Genomic DNA, 17,115 nt, shown 5'->3' with positions numbered 1-17,115 from the left:
TTATCAGCAAAATTATAGGTGATGTCTGAGCTGTGCCTATGCCATTGTTACAATTAAAGAACGAAGCAGCCGAATAGGCTTGGCGTACTCGTAGTCACCCGGATATAATGAACCCGATCACACGGACAGGATTAGTAGACCAAACCTAACGGAATAATATCCCAATCCCGTGATGTCACATGACACACCGATAAAGAGTCGCCCTGTGGATCGGACATCTCTCCACCCTATATGCTTTTAGGCGAAGCCAACTTGATGATATTCCTCCTGTTTTCTGGTCCGTACTGATAGGCGGAATCCAGAAACCCCAGGCTCGAGTGATGATCCGGGTTCAGTGTTTGCAACTGGGGATTCTTCTCGACAAGTTGCGGGGCTAACCCGGCTTGTTCACTAGCCCGTTGTGGAACGGTTGATTCACTCGGCCATCTGTTGAGGTAGTCTGGATGTCGGCGGCATACACTCAAGTTCTCAAATAACCATCCTCAAGCGTTGAAGAAACTTGCTGGTCCTCCTTCACCACAACTTCTCCTTTCATCCACCTTCGGCTCTCAGGGTTCCGGCGAACATAAACCGGATCTCCCACCTCAATGTTCCGATGTTGCCTAATTCAGTCGTAACGCACTTTCAATGTCTTTTTCTCTCTTACTCGTTCGTCCGGATCTGGCGCGATAAATCTAATCAGGAATGCAACCTGCGGCCCAGAAATACCTCTGCAGTGGTTAGTGAAGTTATCTGGCATCCGGAAAAAAAACAGTCAGTAGATCCTGTGGTGCATCTCCTCATGAAACTTTTGAGTCCCCTGCGTGACATCTGAGCAGCTCATTCAGCCATACTGTTTAAAGATGGGCGATAAAGGGACGTATGCTGCGATCGAACTACATTATCTTCTGCAAGTACTTGGAATTCCTTACTTGTAAACGCGGGACATTTATCACAGACTACAGTATCAGGGATTCCATGCGTAAAAAATGCGTGAAGTGTTTATCGTCGAAGTCTTCACCGTTTTGACCTCAATCCATTTAAAATGCGCATCGACTACTGCCAATGATTCGTGTCCGCCCAAAGGACTGGCGAGTCAACGTTAAACGTCTCCAAGTTTAGGTCGGCCAGTGCCATGGGACGGGAGGTTTTACAGTTCGAGACTGCTGGCAGGGGTCGCGTGCACCAACTATGTGCTCGATGTTTTCATCAAGTCTCGGCCACCAAACGGAATTCAGCCCTTTGGTCGTGTTGGATCCACTTTTCTTCGCCCCCAATCTTCTCCATTCTTTTTATTTTTCCAGACAGGTTTGCCTGATAGATCCATCACTAAGCCACTGTACCATCACTAGTCAAGGGCTGCATCGCTGCAATGCATCTGCATCTCTTAACCAGAACATTGTGTAATTTTCATACCACAGTGCCCAAAATCCATCCTGAAGACTTTGTCTCATTCATGGATTCACAATGTAGGGCAATCATTTGAAACAAAGGTACTGCAATGAAATGAGAAGTTAATACAGTTTCTGTGCATGCATATTGAGGGTATTAACGAATACAGATGTCAAATGACGTTAATATAAATCAGAGAGACACCAGAGAGCATGATAGTGTTACCAAAAAGATGAGGGTGCTACATGTCAGTTTTACATTCATTTCATTCAATGAAGAGAAACTAAAGGAAGGCAATGATGAGGAATGTAAGATGCAACAGGCACCTTACTTTAGCCCCATTGTCCCATGAAATTTTAATAGTAAGGTATTGTTAATGATTCACTGGCACTGACCCGAAGGAAAGACATTTCCACTTTGACACATATTTGAATAAAATAAGCATTCTGCAAATGACCTTGTCTAACAGCAAGGCAGTAATCATAGAGGAATCAATAATTACGTGTATTAAGAGCGTGCTGATCATTTGTACTGAGAAGTTTGTAAGCTATAATTCAGCATAGCTTCCAGCGTTCAAAATCAGAGGTAATCAAGCTGGAGAATTTCTAAAAACCATAATAGTTCAAAAGATATTTTGTCTTTGATATTTTAAAACAAGACATAATCAGCAAATTACAGTGGTATTCTCTATTAGATCATAAATCTCAGCTGGATATTGAGTAAGGATATAGTCAAGTTACTGGAAACAAAACAGATTTTTCTTTCTTAATATTATTGAAGGAGACAAATTAAGTGCGTAGTCTTTAAGGTATTTATTTTTTGGAATCCACTTATTAAAAAAAAAAACAACTGTTTTCTTTTATGTTGCATGCGGCATCTCTTCCTGGGGTTTGGTAAAATGAGCTCCAGTGTATGTGGGAATTAAAGTTCCATGCCAGTTGCAGCGTGACAAACCTACAGTCCCTTCATTGCCAACTGAAAACAATAGCTAGTTTATCCATGTTTGGAACAGGTGGCAGGTTTTAGAGAGAAAATCCTTCCTGATGCACAGACATCTGATACATTGTTTCTTATTGATGTTTAGGTGGATGAATTGCTTCTGAATATTCCATGCAGTTATCAAAACTCCTTAGTATTCATTCCTTCCTCTCTCTCTTTGAGTTGCTTGCCCTCTTTCTCCAAGCCCTCACCTCATTCTTCATCACAAGAGAAGAATGGCTCCAAATCCCTGTCATATCTGGGATAAACTGGTTTCTGCATAAATACAAGACAAAGCACAGGTACACCAATCCCTGTGCACTAGCCCAAGTCTAGGAATTCAAGAAACAAACAAACCCCTGAGACATCCTATTCACAGCAAGCAGAAATCAATCAACAGTTTTGAGACTCCTCAGGACCGACCTTCCTTTTCAAAACTGTACAGCTATTTCAAAATATCCTTATGTGCAATGGTAATCATAAAATCTTTCATTCCTTTAGACAGTTCTACCGATACAAAGTTTCAATTCTTTCATCATTGTGATACGTGTCTATACAGTGTTGTGATGCATTCCTATTTATCCCAGACAACTTGCAGTGGTAACACTACCCCTTTTAGCACAGCAGGCTAACTTGAAATACTCATACATTTTTTTGAAAAACTCAGGTTAGTTGACACTACGCTGAGAGATTTGATTTATTTCTGATTGGTGAACTGGAAATCCACAAAGTTTCGGTTGTTTCTAATATTTACACTTGGGCAGTGTACAGGGAATGATGTGCCAAGCCACTAAGCTTTTGGTTTGACTTCAAGGTTTCTGCAGGCACCAGTTTCTCCCAGATATGGGGGACGGGGGCGTGGACAAACAGGTATTCTTCTTGTATGCAGAATGAACAGAGAGCATAGACAGAAGGACAAGCTGTTTGATGAGACAGGAAGTTGCGGGGGACACTGAGGGAATTCTCTTGGAAGAAGGGCTCTCATACACAAAATCTTCAGGAGCATTTCTCTGAAACTCAGTGAGAGAACAATCTACCAGGCGTTGGTGGTTCAGTAAAGACTCTCTCACTCAAAATTGTCACCTTCTCCAGCCATAATTAGAAGCTCAAACCTGGAGAGGCAATGTACTGGCTGTCACTTTCCTAAGTGAGAGTCTCCAATGCCAGAGAAGCAAGAAAGGAATTCGTGAATAGCTTTGTGCAAGCTTCTTCACTGTGCAGGGTGATCAGACCACAACTCTGCAGATGCCACATTAAAGCTCTGGATATCTACCTGGCAACCACAAACCCCTTGCTTAATAGTATCAGTCTCTGGCATATAAAAGGCTGGGGACCCCCGATCTTGGTGCAACTTGAGCAAAAGGAATAAACACCCTCTTGGTGGCAAGACAGTGCGTGACCGATCAGTGAATTGACACAAATCAATGCTGGTGCCTGGAGCTGTCGAAGATGCTTGTGTTCTGTAATGGTCTGCTGCAGCCTGCAGCTGAACCACCACAACTATCCAAAACGCAGTTATGGGAGTTCAAGGGTTAATGCCTACAACATGGTCTGCAATACAGGGATTCCTGCACACACAAATGCCACGTGGTTACCAAACAAAATTGTAAAAGAGCAAAGAAATGTTCAGCTGCAACAAAGAATCTACAGCTTCCACCACCCAGGAGGAGCTCTGCAATACACAGCAGAAGAAAAAAGGGGGAAGTTTAAGGGGATCATGAAGGGAAACTTTTTCACTCTGAGGGCTGTGAGAGTGGGGAACGAGCTGCCAGCACATGAGGTACATGCAAGCTCAATTTGAGTATTTAAGAGAAGTTTGGACAGGTACATGGATGGTAGGAGCATGGAGGGCTATGGTCCTGGTGCATTCGATGGGAGTAGGCAGTTTAAAGTTTTCGGCCCCTCTAGATGGGCTGAAGGGTCTGTTTCTGTGCTGTATTTTGATGGTTCTATGGCTCTAATTCCGCAGTGTGCCGCACAGGCTTCCCTTTGCAGGGGCTCTGCTTTTTGTTAACCAGCTCCGTGTGAAGCAGCTAGACACTCAGAAAAAGTGTGTGTGTGTGTGTTTGGCGGGGGTGGGGGGGGGGGGGTTGGTTTCAGAAGCAGAAAGGGAACAAGATGAAAGAGAAAAAGTAGCGGCATGCTTGGCCAGGTTGAATGCTCGCCCAGTTACAGTACCAATTCATCCAACTGCAGCAGTAAAGCAGATCCTAATTCACTGTTCTTCAAAAATGTATTTAGCTGCAACACGAAATACAAAACAACAAAATAAATATTCCAAACCGCTTTTATCAATCCAATCTTGGCAAGTGGAATAAGAACATTTTTTCACCCTTAGTGCCTTTACCTAAGTGGATGGCGACAGAATGCTCCATTGGTCAGCTGGGGGAGACAAAGGCCAACAACACAAGTTAGTCTCCAAAAAATCTCACTTACTTATCCAAAGATTGGTAAGAAGGTAGAAATCAAAATTGCCATGACAGGAGGTGTCTTAAGTAAATAATACAGAAACACTTAAGTGGAGACTGAATAGAGTTTGTGAAGAAGGAAATACATTTGTCTGCTGATCGAGACACCTCCTTTTCCCATATTAAGGAAAAAGAGAACCTGTGGTATGTCGAAGACCAGGTGAAACTCGAAGTGTTTGCGGTCATTTCAAGTCTGTGTCTTTGCAATTGCGTTGCTCACACTTGTCTGCTTGGTGGCGGTGCCGATTCTTACTTTTTTGTCGGTGGCGGGAGGGGAGATTATTTCTTGCAACCGCTTTTGCACGGCAGGGGGGAGCTGGGGGTGGGGACTTGGGCGTTCTTATGTTTACCTGTCGTTCATTCTTTGGGGCACTTTGGTTGGGTGGATGTTTGCGAACACAAAACGTTTCAGGATGTATATTGTACGTATTTCTCTGACATTAAATTGGACCTTTGAACCTTCGATGGAATTATTGAAGCAAGTTGGGAGGAGATTCATGCAGAGCAAAATCAGCGGTAGGGCTGGCTGGGCTGAATGTAGCCTGGTCGAGGAACTTTAGTGAAGGAGACTGCAAATGGCTTTGGTGTGCAATTATGGTTCTGGAAGGCTGTCCTTACACTGTATCCTCCCAGCAGGATTAGCATCATTTCTGATGAGAAGGGCTTCTGCTTATCCTGTGAGGCTTGGATATCCTTTCTCATAATGACAAGATAACTGGCAGAATGATAATGGTGGGATAATGAATGCAGTCTTTACTTCACAACGTCACCGCTGCTCCCTCCGCACGACAGCCCAGCTACCCCAGCCCTGTGAACGAGGTGAGAATATTGTATTGTTACAACATTCTGTCATCTCTTTTGAACATTAGTATTCCCAGTATGCTGGCCACATCCTGAGTTTAGACAGTGAAAATCTGAGCTTCCACATCGACACACATACACCTGGTTGGAGTCCGCCTGTGCTGCGTCAGGATCTGAGATATCAGCTGCAAGGCACTGGGTCTTCAACCCAAAATGAAGTTCTCAGCGCTTCTGCGAATCATTGGATGGGCTCCAATACATTTGCAAGTTTGACGTGGATTCCTCCATGCTCTTTGACATTACTCACAGGTTTTCTGGAATCAAGAATTTCACCTTTTTTATCCTTCTTATCTACGAAAGTCCTTACTTAACCCCTCTTTTCTAGAACCTGTCTGTATTCTACTGAATTATTCGTACATACCCTGCCCAAGGTGCATGCCCAGGGTCACTCCACATGCTAGATACACGGCAGAGCCCATCTCTAAATAATGCACTTGGTTTGGTTACAGACTGAGTGAATTTGTGCCATCAGTTAAATTCTGTTCCATCACCACTTTACTAGAGTGTTATTCTTGTCCAGCTGAAATGGATCCCACGGATGCTGCAAAGTGTTGAGAGGCACGGGCGAATGTAAAATATGCATTTTCCTGTCACATGCATTTTGTAAAGCAGGAGAAATTGTGGATTAAGGGAAAAGTAGAATTTGGGAAGGGTTAGCCATTCAGCCGTGGGTTGACCATTGACCCAATAAGTTTGTCCCACTAGCATGAAGCAGCACTTCTCTGTTTGAGGACATGTGATAGAATATCTCAGCCATTCTAACCACTGCTCCCTGTCTAATGTCCCGGATGGAATGAGATAGAATGAATTATTCTGATTTATACAAGACTATTTGAATATTGTGTCTGTTATTGTTGAACTGTGTACAACCTATGAACAATAGATACAAGACTTACTACATGTTCAACTGTGTTACTGAGTGTATGAATGCTAGTTATGAACCTGGTTGGCAGGCAGTGATCAATGAGACAATGGTTAATGCGACAGTGGTGCACAGAGGATGTCTGATGCAAACACGAGGAAATCTGCAGATGCTGGAAATTCAAGCAACAGGCAAGGCAGCATCTACAGAAAGCAGCACAGTCGACGTTTCGGGCCGACATCCTTCGTCGGGAATAGCTGAAAGAAAAGATAGTGAAAGATTTGAAGGAGGGAGAGGGAGGGGAAGATCCGAAATGATAGGAGAAGACAGGAGGGGGAGGGGATAAAGCTAAGAGCTGGGAAAAGGGATACCAGACTAGAGAAGGGAGAAGATCATGGGACAGGAGGCCCAGGGAGAAAGAAAGCGGGAGGGGAGCCCCGGAGGAAGATGGAGAGCAGGCAAGCAGTTATTGTGAGAGGGACAGACAGAGAGAGAGAGAAAGGAAAAAAAAAAGCTGGGAAATAGAATAAATGAATGAATGAATGAATAAATAAATAAATAAATAAATAAATAAATAACGGATGGGGTAAGAAGGGGAGGTGGGGCATTAATGGAAGTTGGAGAAGTCAATGTTCATGCCATCAGGTTGGAGGCTACCCAGACGAAATTTAAGGCGTTGTTCCTCCAACCTGAGTGTAGCCTCATCTTGACAGTAGAGGAGGCTGTGACAGACATATCAGAATGAGAATGGGACGTGGAATTAAAATATATGGCCACTGGGAGATCCTGCTTTCTCTGGCGGACAGAACGTAGGTGTCCAGCAAAACGACCTCCCAGTCTGCGTCGGGTCTCACCAATATATAGAAGGCTGCATCGGGAGCACCCCACCACCAAGTACACCTTACCCTCCCCACCGCACCCCCACTCTCTCTGCTTTCCACAGGGATCGATCCTTACGCGACACCCTTTTCCATTCGTTCCCGCCCACCCACATCCCTTCCCACCGAACTCTTTCCCGGCGTTTATCCTTGTAAGCGGAACAAGTGTTCCACCTTCCCTTTCACTTCCTCCCTCACCACCATTCAGGGCCCCAGACAGTCCTTCCACGTGAGACGACACTTCATCTGAGAGTCAACTGATGAGATTTACTGCGTCCAGTGCTCCCAGTGCGGCCGCTTCGTGTGCTCGTCCAGTCCAGGTGTCTCGTCCTGTCCCTGTGCCCCGCCCAGCCCAGGAGTACCTCACCCAGCCCGGTTAGAAGCCATAGAAACCAGAGAAACTACAGCAAAGAAACAGGCATTTTGGCCCTCCTTGGCTGTGCCGAACCATTTTCTGCCTAGTCCCACTGACCTGCACACGGACCATATTCCTCCATACACCTCCCATCCATGTATCTGTCCAATTTATTCTTAAATGTTAAAAATAGTACCCGCATTTACCACCTTGTCTGGCAGCTCATTCCATACTCCCACCACTCTCTGTGTGAAGAAGCCCCCCCTAATGTTCCCTTTAAACTTTTCCCCCCTCACCCTTAACCCATGTCCTCTGGTTTTTTTCTCCCCTTGCCTCAGTGGAAAAAGCCTGCTTGCATTCACTCTATCTACACCCATCATAATTTTACATACCTCTATCAAATCTCCCCTCATTCTTCTACGCTCCAGGGAATAAAGTCCTAATGTATTCAACTTTTCTCTGTAACTGAGTTTCTCAAGTCCTGGCAACATCCTTGTAAACCTTCTCTGCACTCTTTCTACCTTATTTATGTCCTTCCTGTAATTTAGTGACCAAAACTGAACACAGAACTCCAGATTCGGCCTCACCAATGCCTTATACAACCTCATCATAACATTCCAGCTCTTATACTCAATACTTTGATTAATAAAGGCCAATGTACCAAAAGCTGTCTTTACGACCCTATCTACCTGTGACGCTACTTTTAGGGAACTTTGTATCTGTATTCCCAGATGCCTCTGTTCCACTGCACTCCTCAGTGCCTTACCATTAACCCTGTATGTTTTACCTTGGTTTGTCCTTCCAACGTGCAATACCTCACACTTGTCTGTATTAAACTCTATCTTCCATTTTTCAGCCCATTTTTCCAGCTGGTCCAAGTCCCTCTGCAGGCTCTGAAAACCTTCCTCACTGTCTACTACACCTCCAATCTTTGTATCATCAGCAAATTTGCTGATCCTATTTACCACATTATCATCCAGATCATTGATATAGATGACAAATAACAATGGACCCAGCACTGATCTCTGTGGCACACCACTAGTCACAGGCCCCCACTCAGAGAAGCAATTCTCTACCACCACTCTTTGGCTTCTTCCATTGAGCCAATGTCTAATCCAATTTACCACCTCTCCATGTATACCTAGAGACTGAATTTTCCTAACTAACCTCCCATGCGGGACCTTGTCAAAGGCCTTAGTGAAGTCCATGTAGACAATATCCACTGCTTTCCCTACATCCACTTTCCTGGTAACCTCCTCGTAAAACTCCAATAGATTGGTCAAACATGACCTACCACGCACAAATCCATGTTGACTCTTCCTCATAAGTCCCTGTCTATCCAAATGCTTGTAGATTCTGTCTCTTAGTACTCCCTCCAATAACTTACCTACTACCGACGTTAAACTTACTGGCCTATAATTTCCCGGATTACTTTTCGATTCTTTCTTAAACAACGGAACAACATGAGCCACTCTCCAATCCTCCGGCACCTCACCTGTAGACAGCGACATCTTAAATATTTCTGCCAGAGCCCCTGAAATTTCAACACTAGTCTCCTTCAAGGTCCGAGGAACACCCTGTCAGGTCCCGGGGATTTATCCACTTTAATTTTCCTCAAGACAGCAAGGACCTCCTCCTTTTCGATCTGTACAGTTTCCATGATCTCACTACTTGTTTCCCTTAATTCTATAGACTTCATACCACTTTCCTTAGTAAATGCAGACGCAAAAAACCTATTTAAGTTCTCCCCCATTTCCTTTGGTTCCGCACATAGCCGACCACTCTGATCTTCAAGAGGACCAATTTTATACCTTACAATCCTTTTGCTCTTAATATACCTGTACAAGCTCTTTGGATTATCCTTCACTTTGACTGCCAAGTTAACCTCATGTCCTCCTTTAGCCCTCCTGATTTCTTTCTTAAGACTTTTCTTGCATTTCTTATACTCCTCAAGCACCTTATTTATTCCCTGCTTCCTATACATGTCATACAACTCCTTCTTCTTCTTTATCAGAGTTGCAATATTCCTTGAGAACCAAGGTTCCTTATTCCTATTCACTTTGCCTTTAATCCTGACAGGAACATACAAATTCTGAACTCTCAAAATTTCTCCTTTGAAGGCTTCCCACTTACCGATCACATCCTTGCCAGAGAACGACCTGTCCCAATCCACGCTTTTTTAAATCCTTTCTGATTTCTTCAAATTTGGCCTTCTTCCAGTTAAGAACATCAACCCTAGGACCAGATCTATCCTTGTCCATGATCAAATTGAAACTAATGGTGCTATGATCACTGGAACCAAAGTGCTCCCCTACACGCACTTCCGTCACTTGTCCTAACTCGTTTCCTAACAGGAGATCCAATATTGCATTCCCTCTATTTGGTCCCTCTATATATTGATTTAGAAAACTTTCCTGAACACATTTTACAAACTCTAAACCATCTAGACCCCTAACAGTATGGGAGTCCCAATCAATCTATCGAAAACTAAAATCCCCTACCACCACAAATTTATGTTTCCTGCAGTTGCCTGCTATCTCTCTGCAGAATTGCTCTTCCAATTCTCGTTGACTATTGGGTGGTCTGTAATACAATCCCACTAATGTGGCGATACCTTTCCTGTTTCTCAGCTCCAACCATAAGTACTCAGTAGACAAGCCCTCTAATCTGTCCTGCCTGAGCACTGCTGTAATATTTTCCCTAACAAGCAATGCTACTGCCCCACATTTCATTCATCTGCCTCGATCACATCTGAAACATCGGAACCCTGGAATATTAAGCTGCCAGTTCTGCCCCTCCTGTAGCCAAGTTTCACTAATTTCTATAACGTCATAATTCCACGTGTCAATCCACATCCTCAACTCGTCCGCCTTCCCCGCAATACTCCTAGCATTGAAATATATACACCTCAGAAGATTTTTACCACCACTCACAACCTTTCTATTAGCGGATTTGCTTGAACTGTTAACATCATTTGCTTTCACCCCAGCCACACTGTCAGCTCTGGCACTCTGGTTCCCAACCCCCTGAAAATCTAGTTTAAAGCCTCCCCAATAGCACTAACAAACCTCCCTGAAATGATATTGGTCCCCCTGTAGTTCAAGTGTAACCCGTCTCTCTTGCACAGGTCCCACCTGCCCCAGAAGAGGTCCCAATGATTTTGAAATCTGAAACCCTGCCCCCTACGCCAGTTCCTCAGCCAGTTGTTCATTCTCCACACCATCCTATTCCTACCCTCACTGGCACCTGGCACAGGTAGCAATCCTGAGATTACCACCCTCGAGTTCCTGTTTTTCAGCTTCCTACCAAACTCTCTATACTCACACTCCAGGACCTCCCCACTCTTCCTTGCTATGTCATTGGTGCCGATGTGCACCACGACATCTGGCAGATCAACACCTCACCCCCACTTCAGAATGTCATGCAATCGATCAGAGACATCCTTGACCCTGGCACCTGGGAGGCAACAAACCATCCTGGATTCGATGTCACGACCACAGAACCTCCTATCTGTACCTCTAACTATCGAATCCCCTATCACTACCGCTCTGCTCTTTTTCCACCCTCCCTTCTGCACTGCAGAGCCAGACTCAGTGCCAGAGATCCGGCTACTGCAGCTAGTCCTAGGTAAGTCATCCCCCCCAACAGTATCCAGTGCATTATACTTGTTGTTGAGGTGAATGGCCACAGGGGAACCCTGCTCTGCCTGCCCTTTCCTCTTCCCTTGCCTGACAGTGACCAAATTTCCTGTCCTCTGCTCCTTTGACGTAACTACCTCCCTGTAGCTGCTATCTATAATCTCCTCATTCTTCCGAATGATCCGCAGGTCCTCCAGCTCCTGCTCCAGTTCCCTAACGCAGTTTGTTAGGATCTGCAGCTGGATGAACTTCTGGCAGGTGTGGTTGTCAGGGACACCGGAGGGCTCCCTGACTTCCCACATCCTGCAAGAGGAGCATTCCAACATCCTGCCTGGCATTCTCTCTACGCTAGACAATCTGAACAAAAAAACTAATCGGAGCCTACCCTGGCCTCTGCCCGTTCTCGCCGAAGCCTGTTGAGCCAAAGCCATCCCACTCTGACTCAGTCCACTCCGACGATGGCCGCTGTATAGGTGGTCTGCTTTTAAACCTTGGCGCGCTACGTCACGCGCCCGCGCAATGCAGACCCTTCTCCCTGAGCAGTGTTTAAAAAAAAAACTGCTTTTTCTACTCGATTTCTTCCACTCCCTTCTTCAGCTGCTTGCTTCGACTGAAACCATAGTTCTGGAGTTCCCTCGTCCTGTCCTGGAGTCTCACGTCCAGTCCTGTAGCCACGTCTTGTCCTCGCCTAGACTGGGGTCCGAGCCCAAGTCAAGACCCAGGTTTCGGGTCCTTGTCCAGTCTCTGGCTCGGAGCCCTAGCTGAGGCTCCAAGTTCCTAGATCCACGTCCGGGTCCCTTGTCTCTCCTCCAAGTCCTAGCCCAGGCCCAGAATCCTATTCTCGTTCAGGGCCTGTGTCAATGTCAAGGGTCATTTATTCCTGTCTTCCCTTGCTTTCTTGACACAACTAGCCCTGTTCCTAGTAGTTCAGTGTCTGTGTCTTGCATTTGGGTCCGCCAACAACGGCTCCCTTATGACAAGTGATTAAGTTTCGAAGCAACCAATTACAACTACCAACTAAACTGTAATGAAGTGTGTATCCATTAGAAACACAAAGTTAATAAAAGGACAAGATACAATTTTTGATACTGAGTAATATGATAAAAATGAACGTTACCGCTTGAATGTGTCAATGTTGACTTTTATAATTCAGTGAAATGGGATTAATTGGTCCATTGGTTAATTGGGGCAGCCACTGTTTTAGGACAATACTTAATGAAAATAAAAACGGAAAAAATGGGATTCCTTTGTTCATTTGGGAAGCTATGCCTCTTAATTGGGGCAGGAATCTGTTGCCAAACAGTTTCTAACTAGCGTCAGTGACATGAAAGTTATATGGCCGTTATACACTATGCCGTAATTAAAAGAACCGTTTTAAATAGCATTACTTGTGTGTTTGTGTTCAAAAAGCAGTGATTTTTTGTCATTGATCGTAGGCAAATGATAAACGGTAAGACAGTTTGGAACTGTTTTACTCACTGCGGTTTCAAACATTCAGACTTGCGGATGCCAGAACGGCTGGGGTGAAATGAAACAATTTCAATACTTCAACAAGTTAGGCACTATGATCAATTTGAAGGTATCAGCAATCATGTTGAATGTTAGAATTAAAATAAGGATTTGGAGGTCCCAATCAGCGAAAGTACTGTTTGAAAGCTGTCCACTATCTGCACTTGGTGTCTGTGATGAAGTTGTTTACTTACAGTCAATCAAAAGAACACGTCAGGGTACACTTAATGAATTCCAGCGTAATAATTAGGAACTAATACAGTTTTATATACTGTGGTGATTTTGGTTGTGTTCTAATTTATTCTGTATTTCATTTCAATACATAATTTGTTACTTATTTAAATGGTAATTTGTCTTTTTTATACTTTGTTAACTATTTCCATGAAAGTTCGGCTAATTGGGGCAACCATGTAATCGGGCCAAAATGTACAAATCCCAGTGTGCCCCAATTAACTGGAAGGCATTGTATTTGCAATTTAGGCAGATTCATTTACGATTTCACTCCGAAACATCATAATAATCAGAACACTCTTCATTTAAGCAGATGTTAGAAATTCATTAGACATAACTCGTGTGCTTTCACCATATTACATATAATGTCTACTTGAACCATAAATTTGCATTTTGAACATTTACTTACATACATTTATAGATAAACATTATGAAAGTCATCTTTAACATGTATATAATGTTCATGGAGATGAGCTTGTTGCTGATTTTATCTTGATGCACCAATGTCTTTATATTGATACAAGAGAAGATGTTTGAAGGTTTTCTTGAAGGTAGTGTTGCATAGTGCATAGCAGGCTGGGTTGATAGTACTGTTGATGTAACAGAGCCAGTATCCAATAGTCCATACTTTGTTAGGGACGCAGACTGAACAGAAAGTGTTAATGAGTACCATGACATTGTATGGGGTCCAGGTGATGATAAATGCCAGCAGAATAGCCAGGATGGTCCTGGTCACCTTCTTCTCCCGGGTAACAGATCCCTTCTTTTTCTTAGCAGGGGTCTTTGTCATTTTAATAATCTTGTGGGCTGCGGTGAGCTTTTTGTCTTTACTATTCTTGGTGCTGTTGTCTGACACTATTTCAACTGTGGTAGCGCAGTACTCACTCTTTTGGGATTTAGTGACAACCTTTATGCTGGAGAGCTTGGAGCTGCCGATGCTAAAATGCCTTTGTGCAGTGGAGACCTGTGTGCTCTCATCAATCGTTCCTTCCTCCTCCTGGATGGAAGGGACCACACTGAGCGAAGTCGAGTCATTGGAGATCTCCTTTTCCTCTCCTTGGCCACAATGATCCGTCATTACTTCCCCAGCTGCCTCGCCATTTTGTACTTTGACATTCTGCAACCCATCAGGTGCACTGGAAACGTTGTTGTTACTCGGTTTCATTATTTTGCCCCGCACTAGACTGGGAGAAATGGTGTCTTTGTTTGACTCGGGCTCTTTCTTATCCTTCTTGATCTGACTCTTGCTAGCACGGGATATTTGCACATACAAAATAGTCATGGTAATAACCGGTAGATAGAAAGCTGCTATTGCAGTGCCAAAAGTGACAACTGGATTTGAGAAGAACTGTACATGGCACTCACCCTCTTTAGCTGTCCGCCCTCCTACAATGAACTGCCAGAAGAGAATGGCAGGAGCCCACAGGATAAATGACAGCAGCCAAGCAGCTGCAATCATCATCCCTGCCATCTTGCTGGTTCTCTTCACAGGGTAGCTGAGAGGCTTTGTCACACAGAAGTATCGGTCAAAGCTGATGATAAGAAGGTTCATGACAGATGCATTACTAGCAACATAATCTAGAGCCAGCCATAAATCACACATCACTGGGCCCATGGGCCAGTAGCCAATGACGATGTAAGTGGTGTAAAGGTTCATAGAGAACACACCAATAATCAAATCAGCACAGGCTAAGCTGGAAATGAAATAGTTGTTAATTGTTTGTAACTGTCTGTTTACTTTAATAGAAAGCATAACCAGAATGTTTCCGATAATGGTCACCAGACTCAAAGATAATGCTGAAGTCACAATGAAGATTACTCCAACTGTTTTGTAAGCGCTTCCTCTTTCAATGTCTGTTAGGTTGCTGAGAGATGCATTTGCCTGTGTTGAATTAGCCATCCTTTCCCTTTGAGTTAGCACTGAAACGGTCTAAACGTAGAAAATAAGAGAAAAAGGAGAAAATATTAGCAAACAAGCATTAAAGGATTTCTAATTGAAGTCTCACCATCAAGAACACGCAAGACCATCTGCTGTAAAAAAAAAATCAAGATTGTTGTTGAGAGATTAATTTTTAAACAGGAAACACAGAGATCACTTTTTGTACGTAGTGCCTAACTGAATGACGGTGTTGATGCCCGACATTGCAAACATGTTTTCATTGCATTGGTCCACCTTTATGCACATAAAATGATGGGAAACCTCTGATCCCTTGGTTCCCTTCAGTGCACGTGCTTTAAAAGCAAAAACTATATGAACACGAGAAATCCCAATTGCCTACAGAAATGACGCAAGAAAAACAGATACACATAATTATCCCTCACCTAAAGGAGGAACAACCATGCAATCCAATAAACTTGCAGTCAGAAGTAGAAATGAAGCAAAGTCGAGGAGGGAGAGAAGAATCTGGGACTGAGTTACGTCAGATCAACAACAAGTGTTTCAAAACAGAATGCTAAAGAACCATGTTAATGGTGGCCTAACACTATTGATTTACCCTAGTTATGAAACCCATGAGAACTCTAAACAATGATGGTCTAATATTCTTGAAACTAATAGCCTAAAAGGGGAAGTTATGACCTGCAGAAAAAAGATTAGTGACACCGGAAGCCAAGTGACAGCAATATCCTTGTGGGCAGGTTTGCTGGAGCTGTGGAGGAGGGTTTAAACTGATTAGGCAGGGAGGATGGGAACTGGAATGATAGGTCTGAAGACGGGGCAGTTGGTATACAAGTAGATTCAATGTGTAGTGACACTGTGAGGAATGACAGGCAGATGATAGAGCAAAGTTGCAGTGACTGGGATGAGTTGAAATCTAACATAGTGGTAGAATCGAAAAGGGTAAGGAATACAAGTTTGAAGGTGTCATATTTTAATGCACACTGTACAGTATATGCAATAAGGTAGAGGTTAGAGATTTCAGTTATGACATTGTGGGCATCAGTGAATCGTGGCTGAAAGAAAATCATAGTTGGGAGGTTAACGTCAAAAGACACATTGTATGGAAAGGACAGAGAGGTAGGCGGGGGGGGGGCGGGGTGGAAAGGATTTGTTCGTAAAAAGTGAAATCAAATCCTTAGAAATCGGAAACATTGGATTGGAAGATAGAGTATCCTTGTGATTAGAGTTAAGAAACTGCAAGGGTAAAAAGCCCCTGATGGGAATAATATCCAGACATTCGAACGGTGGCCTAGAGATGGGGTACAAATTACAACAGGAGACAGAAGGGGCATATAAAAATTGAAATGTTACAATAGTCATGGAGAATTTCAATTTGCAGGTAGATTGAGAAATTTAGGTTGGTGCCGAACCCCAACAGTTGGAATTTGTAGAAAGCGTACAAGTTGGGTTTCTACAACCGCTTGTGGTTGAGGACACCAAGCGAAAGGCAATTCTGGATTGAGTGTTGTGTTATGAACCAGATTTCATTAGCGACTTTAAGGTAAAGAAACCCTTAGGAGGCAGTTGTCATAATATGTTAAATCCACCCTGCACTTTGGGAGGGAGAAGATGAAGTCAGATATATTAGGATTTCAGTGGATAAAAAGGGGTTACTGTAACTAAACCATGAGAGAGGAGCTGGCCAAATTTAACTGGAAGGGGACAGTGCCAGGGATGATAGCAGATCAGCAATGGTTGGTGTTTCTTGGAGGAATTCAGAAGGCGCAGGATAGATACATCCCCAAGTATTCTAAAGGGAGGATAAGGTAACAGTGGCTGACAAGGGAAGTCAGAGACAGCATAGAGGGAAAAGAGAGAACAAATAATACGGCAAAAATTGGGAAACTTTTAAAAACTAACAAAAGGCAACTGAAAATTGATAAAGAGAGAAAAGATGAAATATAAACATAAGTTAGCCAATAATAAGATGATACCAAAACTATTTTTTATTCAGAAATATAAAATGTAATGGAGAGACGAGAGTGGATATTGGACCACTGAAAAATGATGCGGGAGAGGTAGTAA

The 17,115-nt window shown here is 43.6% G+C and overlaps 1 protein-coding gene across 1 annotated transcript; it reads right to left on the bottom strand.

Annotated features, from left to right (window-relative positions):
* Positions 1-13,619: 13,619 nt before the first annotated feature.
* LOC140207572 (muscarinic acetylcholine receptor M2-like) lies at positions 13,620-15,051 on the bottom strand. Its single transcript, XM_072276118.1, has one exon. It carries the CDS (start codon positions 15,049-15,051, stop codon positions 13,639-13,641), a length of 1,413 nt encoding a protein of 470 aa, XP_072132219.1. The 3' UTR covers positions 13,620-13,638.
* Between the last annotated feature and the right edge of the window lie 2,064 nt (positions 15,052-17,115).

This window comes from Mobula birostris, chromosome 13 (genome assembly GCF_030028105.1).
Source record: "Mobula birostris isolate sMobBir1 chromosome 13, sMobBir1.hap1, whole genome shotgun sequence".
Classification (NCBI taxonomy): Eukaryota; Metazoa; Chordata; class Chondrichthyes; order Myliobatiformes; family Myliobatidae; genus Mobula; species Mobula birostris.
This window is presented reverse-complemented; position numbering and strand designations above follow the sequence as displayed.

Coding starts and splice junctions, on each gene's coding strand:
- LOC140207572 (XM_072276118.1), bottom strand. CDS start 15,051: ATGGCTAATTCAACACAGGCAAATGCATCTCTCAGCAACCTAACAGAC.